This window comes from Nycticebus coucang, chromosome 6, assembly GCF_027406575.1.
Source record: "Nycticebus coucang isolate mNycCou1 chromosome 6, mNycCou1.pri, whole genome shotgun sequence".
Taxonomy (NCBI): domain Eukaryota; kingdom Metazoa; phylum Chordata; class Mammalia; order Primates; family Lorisidae; genus Nycticebus; species Nycticebus coucang.
Window position 1 is genome coordinate 129,653,952 of NC_069785.1, and position 10,441 is coordinate 129,664,392.

General features: G+C 40.1%; 1 protein-coding gene across 1 annotated transcript; it reads left to right on the forward strand.

Annotated features, from left to right (window-relative positions):
- Nucleotides 1–7,947: 7,947 nt before the first annotated feature.
- LOC128587191 (olfactory receptor 145) lies at nt 7,948–8,962 on the forward strand. Its single transcript, XM_053593109.1, has one exon. The coding sequence runs from the start codon at nt 7,996–7,998 to the stop codon at nt 8,959–8,961; it is 966 nt and encodes a 321-aa protein (XP_053449084.1). The 5' UTR covers nt 7,948–7,995; the 3' UTR covers nt 8,962.
- The last annotated feature ends 1,479 nt before the right edge of the window (nt 8,963–10,441 follow it).

The window sequence follows — 10,441 nt, forward strand, 5'->3', positions numbered from 1 at the left end:
ATTTTCAAAGTGGCTATACTACTGGTTTACATTCTCACCAACAGCGTCTGAGTTCCCTTTTTCTGCATCCTCACCAGCATTTGCCATTTTTTTTTTTTTTTTTTGGTCTTTTTGACGATAGTCCTCCTAACCGGGGTGTGATCATACTTCACTGTGGTTTTGATTTGCATTTATCTGATGATTAGTGATGCTGATCTTTTAAAATATATTTCTGGACCACTTGTATGTCTTCTTTTGAGAAATGTCTGTTCAGATCATTTGCCCATTTTTAAACCGAATTGCTTGTTTTTTAGCTGTTGAGATGTTTGAGTTCCTTGTATATTCTGGATATTAATTTCCCATCAGATGAGTAGTTTACAAATATTTTCTCCCATTCTGTAGGTTGCCTTTCACTCTGTTGATTATCTTCTTTGATGTTCAGAAACTTTTTAGTTTGATATAATCCCATTTATCTATTTTTGTTTTTGTTACCTATGCTTTTGAGGTCTTTTCATAAAATCTTTTCCCAGAACAATGTCCTGAAGTATTTCCCCTATTTTTTCTTCTGGTAGTTTTACCATTTCAAGATTTACATTTAGATCTTTAATAAATTTTGAATTGGTTTTTGTATAGGGTGAGAAATTGCATATTCTAGTTATCAGAATACATGAAAAAATGCTAAACATCTCTTCATTAGGGAAATGAAAATCAAAACCACAATGAGATATCACCTAACCAGTGAGAATGGCTCATATCAAAAAAGTCCCAAAGTAACAGATGCTGGCATTGATGTGGAGAGAAAGGAACACTTATTCATTGTTGGTAGGACTGCAAATTAGTATAACCTCTATGGAAAGTAGTACGGAGGTATCTCAAAGAACTATTCACTCATTTGTTCTGTATCTTTTAAATGTGGAATTTAATCCATTCATATTCAAGGTTATTACTGATAGATGAAAACTTATTCATGTTAGTTTATTGATTGTTTTCTGGTTCTTTTACATATTTTTTGTTTCTTAGTTCTTTTATTGTTTATTTTTGCAATTTGGTGGTTTTCTGTAGTGATAAGGTTTGATTCCTTTCTCTTTCTTCTCTGTGTATTGGCTTTCCCAGTGAGTTTTATAGTTTCACAAATTTTCATGGTTAAGACTCCCTCAAGGGAGTCTTGCAAGCCTGGCCTACCAGTTCATGAATTCCCTAAGTTTTTTGCTTGTCTGTGAAAGATTGCATTTCTCTTTCATTTCTGAAGGATAGTTTTGCTGAGTATAAAATTCTTGTCTGCTGATTTTTTTCATTCGGTACTTTGAAAATATCATCTCATTTTCTTTTGGCCTGTAAGGTTTCTGCTAAGAAATATACTATTAGTATACTGGAGATTCCCTTACATGTGACTTAATACTTCTGTTGCTGCTTTAAAATTCTTTTTTTGTTGACAATTGGACTATAATTTGTGTTGGAGAGGACCTGTTTGGGTTGAATCTATTTGAGGTTCTTCAAATTTTCTGGGCCTAGATGTCCATCTATATCCAAATACTTGAGAAGTTTTCTTCTATTATTTTATTAAATATGTTTTCTCACCTTTTCTCTTCTTTGCTCCTTCTAGAATATCCATAATATGAATACTTGTTTGCATAATTGTGTCCTATAAATTCTGTAGGGTTTCTTCATTCCTTTTTATTATTTTTTCCTTTTGACAGCCTGTGTTATTTCAGAAGACCTGTTTTCAGGTCCAGAAATTCTTTTTTCTGCTTTATCTAACTTTTTGTTGTCTTCAGATCCAGGATGTGATCACATAGCTTCTTGACTGGCCTGGGTACATGTCTGCTGACGGTAATTTACAGGGCTCAGGAAATCAGCCTATAGTGTGTTAGTAGCAATGACTCATGGGACTGCTTTTTAGGCCTAGGACGTAGGCTGCTTGGCCAGCCTAGAGGTGTGTCTATTGGGGGTGGGCCAAGGGGCTATTTTTCAGATCTGGGACATAGATGCATGGCTGCTCAGATGGCCTAAGTTGTGCTTTTCCTTCCCTCTGCTCTCCTACACTTCTAATTACCATAGGTGTATTATCACCTCTCCACTGCACTTTAGTGCTCTCTGTTTGGCACTCTAGTCAAATTTTAGCTTCTTAATCACTTGGTCTTTTCTTGTGGAAGAAAGGAACATGAGGTATTTGTAATGAGCCATCTAACTCTGAGCATATAGTTTTGACTTTAGTAGCTAAAGTTAAGTAGCTATTACAGTTAAGATTTTGGTAATTGACTCCTGAAGCAGTGAATAAATTTGATCAAATGAATAAAAAAGATATGGAGGGATAGCACTTCAACGACCTTGTAACACTTCATTAATTTGAAGCCACTTAATAAACATTATGATAGTTGATCCTCACAACAATCTTGTATGCTTGGTACTAATATCTCTGCTTATAGATGGGGTCTCTGAGGGCCAGACACTGTAAACTTACTCAGCCAGTGGGTAATGTGACAAGAACCCAAGTCATTTGGCTACAAATCCTACTTAGGGACATCACATTTGCTTTCTATGACACATTTACTAATAGCTTTCTCCTCTTCTTTTATTTATTGTGAATAATTCTATAGTCCCATTCCCAAATCATGACTTGAGATTTCTGTGATCATCTTTGTTTATGATTTCTAATATGTGTCTTGATATCTTCTCCTAACTGATCTCACACTGACAACATTTTACTGTCCATTTGCTCTTACATGTACTTTTAGCAGATGCCAGATCTAAATTCTATAATTTTATTTTCCCTCTTTACTTCCCTATTTCTGGGTTGTGATATGGAGATGTTACTTATCTTTAACACTTGACCTTTTGTATTTATTCTTCTTTCACAACTATTTATCTAGCAAATCCTGAAAATCCTCTCTCACTACAAATAACTGAGGCCTAAAAGAGATCATGCCATAAAAACTAACAGGTAAGAAAGTTTGGTTTCTTGGAGTCAAGGAAATGTTCTTATGCAGAGTAGGGTAATAATAGTATCCACATGATAGGATTTTTGTGAAATTTAACTGAATTGATATATGTAAAGCATTTAGTGTAGTTTCTAGAATATGTATATTCTAAAATATAACATATTAGTAAAAGTGTTTGTATTCTTGATACTCATCATATTGCAATGTCATTGGAAGATATTTTTAGGCATGCCAAATTTTCACTTTGTGCACATTACTCTGTCTCTGTAAATTATATAATGTATATAAAACTTCCAGCACAGTGTTTGGTACATGGGTGATTAATACATGTTAATTATTCCCCAACACAGACTTCCAAGGTAGTATGTAACTCTAGAATTCCTTATTAAATATATATTATTTATGAATAGGTTTATATATTAATGAATTGAAAATACATAATATTGAGATTAAGAATCTAGGTATTTGCTTTCTCAGGGTCTGATGAGAAAGGGTCTCAGGTTCTTCTTTCAAATGAAGACCTTTTAGTTGCTATCTTTGTTCTTGGGTCATGATCTGTGACTTCTTATGACACTTGTGCTTGGCCTTCTCTGGTGTATGGTGATGGTCAGTACAGTTGGGGTCAACCCTGTGCTACTAGAAGTCTGAGAGTTAATACACACTTGTGAGAGACATTGTATTACTTTTACATGTCATATACGAAATGACACAAATAGAATGCAACTTTAAAAAGAGGGAAAAAATAAATAAATAAAACAAAGAAGCACTATACAGAAATTCAAGTTTTGGAAAGAGGGCAGTTCTGCAACAAAAGGAACAGAGTTAAGAATAGTTCTTCCTACACTGCTTCCTGCCTGGGCTTTGTCTGCTCCTCAGGGAACATGACTTTAGTCAAGCCCCAGTTGAGAGGATTTTGAAACGTAGTTCCCATGGCAACAGGCTTTAAAGTGACATTATCCCAGAAGAACTTTTCTTGGTTGTTCTGTCATCTAAACAAGAATCCTCTGAGGCTCCTGGAGAAAAGTCAACTTCTAATGAAGCTCAAGGCTTACTTTCTGTGCCCCAAGGAGTACCTTTCCTGTGGGGCTCATTTCAGGTTTGTAATAGTGATTTATTTTCTTTAATTGTGATTTGTCACAATTGAAGGAATGAAAGCAGGGATTGGGTGATTATTCTAATCACCAAGGCAATGACAAATTTCTAAGTGTAAGATTTACACTTGAGGCCTCTTGTTGCTGAGCAGTGACTAAAATATATTCCACATATGGAGAAATAGCAAACACTGGGGTATGTGCAAATGTCGTTCAATGCTCAGACACAAAACACATAAACACACACTGGATTGATAGAGGGGTTATAATTAGCTTGCTGGGGGGAGGGCAGGCAGCTGCCAATGTGGCTGAGAATGTAAACCCACTGCACGATGGCTCCAGCTGCTTTATCCCAACCAAAATGTTCTTTTCATTGACTGAGTGCTATTCGAAATTTCTATTTAGAGATCTATTTTTATTGTATTGTATTGTATTTTGCTTTTTGCTAAAGACATCTTTATTTAACACAAAATGCCTGGAAGAGGGTATAGAATGTGGATAATCCCCCCAAAGCTTTAGTGGACTATGTGTTGATAAATTGGTGAGATTCTTCCTAAAAACTGATTTTGACAAAGAACTAAAGGTAGAAAAAGCATTAAGACTATGAACGTTTGGGAATGATAACGTTTTACTGAGACTAGACATGGAAACTGACATCATAATTTGGTAACATGAATATTTGAACAGTAGGCTCTGCAGGTAAGACAGGAAGTAGGGACAGGGGCCCTGAGGTTGCCTCTGGATTAGTTTATGTTGCACAGATAGTCCCTGAATAAAGTCTTGAAGAAGGAAGTCTTGCCCCAAAACTTGTCTCACTTCTGTTCATCGTCTCCCTCCACTGTATAATAGGCAATCTCTTGCCTCTTCTAGACTTATCGAGCTTTTAGTAAGGTTTACCCCTCTCTCATTCCATCCCAAAATTACATACATTTTATATTTATTTTATGTGTATTTCCTAGAACATTTATCAAGGCTCTTCCACCTTGTCGGCTCTTTGCTAGGCTCTTCCACTTTCATGGTTTAATGTAAGCCTCAACAACAACCCTGGGAGTTATTATCATCATCCCCATCTTGCAGGTGAGGAGACTGAAAATCAGAGATTAATAAACATTTTGTGAGCAATTTGGTTCTAAAGATATAAGAGTGAAAATAAACCTCACTAGCACCTGTCATAGCTCACAGATGGAGAGGAATGATCAAAGACTGTGGTGGGAATACGTGATTTGTAATGTGCTAAAAGGTTTAGAAAGGCCTTTTGCTCCATCTACCTGTTCTGAAAATTTGTCTCTTCTTTCTGGTTCTATGAGTTAAGGCATCATGAATCACAAGTTAAACCTAACACTTGTGGAGAATGTTGTATCAAGTCATCAACACTCAATAGCCCAGTAGACTAACTGGTTACCCTCAGCACAGCTCTGGCCATGTCATTTTTTTATTTGATATTTTCCTTGGATTCACATTGCATACATAATTCCTGTCCTGATGTTCATGTCTCTACCCAATAAGAACCTGGGGTGCTTGATACCCAACTATGTCTCTTACTTATATTCTGCATTCCAGCCAAAAGGTCAAGTGAATTTCTAGACAATGTGATTGGAAATGTTGGAGACCTAAATTTTATTCCAGACTTCTCCCACTAACCATCTCTGTGACTGGTTGGGCTTTTTCTGTCTGGAAAATACAGGCTGGGAGGATTAGATCAGTGACTCCTAAGCCTGGCTAACTATCCAGGTCAACAGGGGAGACTTAGAAGAGAAACACAGATTATAAAACCCTAACCCTGGAGATTTTGACTTATGATGTCTAGATTGGGTCAGCAGGATATGTGCTTTTTTAAGCATGTAATTATCCAATTCAGTTGTATGGTCAGGTGTATGAAGCACAGCATTAAATGACTTTTTAATATTGATCCAAATCTGTGGGACTCCCAAGAACGAGAATTACCTGTCGCTGAGCTCAAGCAAACGTCTGAGATGCATAGACCCAGAAGGGATAACTTTGGTCATGAAAAAGAGAGGAGTTAGGCAAAGAGCAAAGCAAACAAAACAGAGAAACAAACGTGCAGTGGGAGGAAGGAGAGTTGAGCTATGAGGTCTGCAGGCTTAGTAGGAGGGGCCTGGGGGCCTGAAGAGAGCTGAGAATAATAATGCAAGGAGGAAAGATGAAGGACAGGGCCGATGGAGGAGATTTCCAACAATTTTGCAATTTTGGAGAAAACTTTTAACTCCCAGGCACTATTCTTTACTGTCAAGTTCAAATTCTTCAGAAGACAGGTGGTTTGTCCTCTGGCCTGGGTATTGTGCAACTCCAATGATGAACTGAACTATAAATGTAATAATACTGAAAGCCCTCTGCCAAACTGGGCTTGCAGTTTAGTTTTAATTTTCTGGATACATTCTTTTGCATTCTTTTTTTTTTTTTGTAGAGTCTCAGTTTACCGCCCTCAGTAGAGTGCCATGACGTCACAGGACTCACAGCAACCTCCAGCTCCGGGGCTTCCGCGATTCTCCTGCCTCAGCCTCCCGAGCAGCTGGGACCACAGGCGCCCCACACAACGCCCGGCTATTTTTTTGTTGCAGTTTGGCCGGGGCTGGGTTTGAACCCGCCACCCTTGATATATGGGGCTGGCGCCCTCCTCACTGAGCCACAGGCGCCGCCCTCTTTTGCATTCTTGGTTAGGTGTGTTCTATCATCTTTTTAAAGACATGTTCAGATCCTTGAAGGGAAGGACTCTGCTTCGTACACTTCATTATTATCTCCTCCAAGGAATAATTAAAACACAATTGTTAAGATACCAGCTATGGAGTAAGATGGACCTAGGTTTATTTAATATAGCCTTTGTAATTTAACATGTTGGAAGTTACTTTATCTTTAAAATGGAGATGATGAAGCTCAGCTCATAGGATTTGGGGGAGAATGAAAACGAAATATTATATGAAAAATAGTATTGGGGCCTGTATGTTGAGGTCAGTATGTAATTTTTGTTTTTTTCTGGTAGGAGAGGAAAAAGTCTTAGGTATAAATTAAGTGCTTAATAAATGGCAAATTATTTTTGCATAGGGCTTTGCTTATTACTGAGTAGATGTTAGTTGAACATTTTAATGTTTCCGAAAGCCCGTTCAAATAGTATCAGGTGTATTAGCAAAAATTCTTTTTTAAAAAAGGTATTGTCTAGGGCTGTGATCCCAGAGGAACTTTTCGCTTTCTGCTTCTAATCAGGTCCCCAGGTCTCCAAACTCAGAATAAAACTGCTCAGTCTCCTGTCACTAGCTGTCACTGATGACAGGTGTTGGTGCTGTTTTCCTTCTGCAAACTGGAGAGAAGCCGCAGGGCAAACCTCCGCCGGTATGTTCCTTGGCTGGGAACCAGCTCTGCAGCAGCCCGGGCTCTGGTAGTGCTGTCAGGACAGGGAGCAGAGGGGTCTCTGTGTGCGTAGTCTTTCCTCCGTAGTCCTACCGACAAACTGAACCAAAGACAACAGCTGGATCAAAAGGGTTACACCCTAGAAGCTTCAGGCTGAAGAGGGTGAGTGGCTGAATCTGGGGGTGCAGTCTCAACTGATCCTGTGTCCCCACTCTGTCCCCATCCTCCTATACTAACACTCCGGCAAGAAAACCGCACCCTTCTGCTCTGTCCCGGATGACTCTGAAGTGGACTTTCTGGACACAGCTGGGCTGGCTCTGGCCTCTGAGGGAACTTTTCCTAGAGATTGGCTCCGGTGTTTGTAAGTCAGCAGAAAGTGGAGTTGGAATCAAATAAAAAGGATCAAAGCAAAGATTGAGTCTCCCTCCAGAGGGCCTTTTCCAGGAGGCCCGCCCTCGCCTCCAGAGGGCGCTCCAGAGGCCGTGTCCCGGGCGTCCGGAAGGGCCTTTGCTGAAGTTCAAACTCTGAAGTTCTCCGCGTCCCTCTCGCGAGAAGCGGCAGGTGGCTGAGAGGGCGGCAGTGGTCCCTCTCTCTAAAAGGCTCTTTCCCTTTGTCCCCGCAGAATGCCTGAAAGGAGAATGGCTGCTGAGAACTCCTCGGTGACTGAGTTTATCCTCGCAGGCTTAACGGACGAGCCGGGGTTCCAGCTGCCCCTCTTCTTCCTGTTCCTGGGTTTCTACTTGGTCACCGTAGTGGGGAACCTGGGCTTGATCACCCTGATCGGGCTGAACTCTCACCTGCACACCCCTATGTACTTTTTCCTCTATAATTTGTCCTTCATAGATTTCTGCTATTCCAGTGTTATCTCCCCCAAAATGCTGATGAGTTTTGTCTCAAAGAAGAATATCATCTCCTATGCTGGCTGCATGACTCAGCTCTTTTTCTTTCTTTTCTTTGTAGTCTCTGAGTCCTTCATCCTGTCGGCAATGGCTTATGACCGCTATGTGGCCATCTGTAACCCGCTGATGTACGCAGTCACCATGTCTCCCCAGGCGTGTTTGCTGCTTTTGTTAGGTGTCTATGGGATGGGGTTTGCTGGGGCCATGGCCCACACTGCATGCATGGTGAGACTGACCTTCTGTGCCAGTAACCTCATCAACCACTACATGTGCGACATCCTTCCCCTTCTCGAGCGCTCCTGCACCAGCACCTCTGTGAACGAGCTGGTAGTTTTTGTTGTCGTGGGCATTGATATCGGGGTGCCCACAGTTGCCATCTTCATTTCTTACGCCCTCATCCTCTCCAGCATCTTCCGCATTCGTTCTGCCGAAGGCAGGTCCAAAGCCTTCAGCACCTGCAGCTCCCACATCATTGCGGTTTCTCTTTTCTTTGGGTCAGGGGCATTCATGTATCTCAAACCTTCTTCCCTTTTACCTATGAACCAGGGCAAAGTGTCTTCGTTGTTTTATACCATCGTGGTGCCTATGCTCAACCCGCTCATCTATAGCCTGAGGAATAAGGATGTTAAAATGGCTCTGAAGAAAACCTTGAGTAAAGGTTCATTCTCCAGAGAAAGGGGCAATTCTTAGGACAAGAACTTTTTTTCCCTTTTTCTCCCACAGATGATTCAGGCTCCATTGGTTACACGGAGGAGATTTAAATTCTTTTTCAAACAGATTCATCCTCCCCCTTATATCCTTTAATTTACAAAGATTCTTAAAACTATAGAATACTTACATTTTGTGGGTCATGAGGGTCATTTAACTCAATTCCCTCGTATTTCTGATTATAGATACAAACTTATGGACCTACCCCGAGGTCACTGACTACTCAGAGGCAATACTGTGACCAGAATCTAGTCTCTTTATTTCTAGAACTGTTTGCTTTTTATTAAGGCTCACTTTTCCTCCCTCAGGCTCTGAAAGGATTCATTTCAAATGAGAGCTGGCCTAGGATGTTAAAATCTGATTCTGTCTATGGAAACTTCATGTGACTTTTTAAGGACTAATTTTAAATATCACATTTTGCAAGAAGGTAGGAGGTATAGAATTTTTTTTGTTGAGATGGTCTTGGCTAAATGACCAGAGAAATTCTTGAAGAATTTTGCAGAATGTGCTTGGAAGTTTGTTAGGACCCAGAGATCAGCAAGCAGGATACCTCCTGAGACAGTGGTGTGGAGCTGCAGGGATGTGAATTTGTAAGGGAATTGGCAATGCTAGGTCGAGGAACTTATAGGAAATGTCAAGGTTATAAAGCATAGAAGCTGGGAATTGTTTCACATACAGTCATTTCTGTTTTCACATCATGCTATCAAAGCCAGGGTGGAAAAATCTTCAGCTTAAGGTGCTCAGCTCAGGTTCCAGGGAATTTTTTAGAATAATAGAAAGCCAGTGTACAAGTTAGTAATCAGGTTAGCCACACAAACAGCCGATTAGCAGAGGAAGTGCCTGCTGAATGTTACAGAGCTGCATCAGCAGAGACTGAATTTTGTATTTTCTGCATACCTTTCCAGATCAACTTTCTGCCCCATGGCACCTCACCCTAAGTCTTGATAGGCCTTCCCAATGAGTTCCCTTGCTCCCTTGCTCTCTGGATTGTGGTTGACTTAGGCCGATGGCAGTAAAGGTGAATCATATTGTGATACTCATTTCTCCAACTTCCTTCCCACTGGGCTACAGTAATGGGAAGCCCATTTCCTACCGGGTTACACTAACTGCTCCTGCCCTTATCCCTTGATGCCAAGGGGTTGTGCTATGTAATGTTCCTGGCTGTTGCTAACCCAGGGAGCTTGATCTTCCCTTTTGATTTTCTCAATTACACCTTTGCTTAAACCCATTCAAATCGTTCCCTCATTACATATTTTTCATTATTTTGTTTGATGTGTGTCATCTATTTTCTGCTGGGACACTGACTTATGCATCTTCCAGTAAAATATGGAAGCATTGCTACAGCTCAGATTTGTAAATCCACAGCCTAAAGGTACTGTGTAAAGGGAGATAGAGTTGGTTTTTGGTTTAAAAGAAAATTATACATGGTAAATAATTTTTGTGAAGCAATGGTATGTGAAAT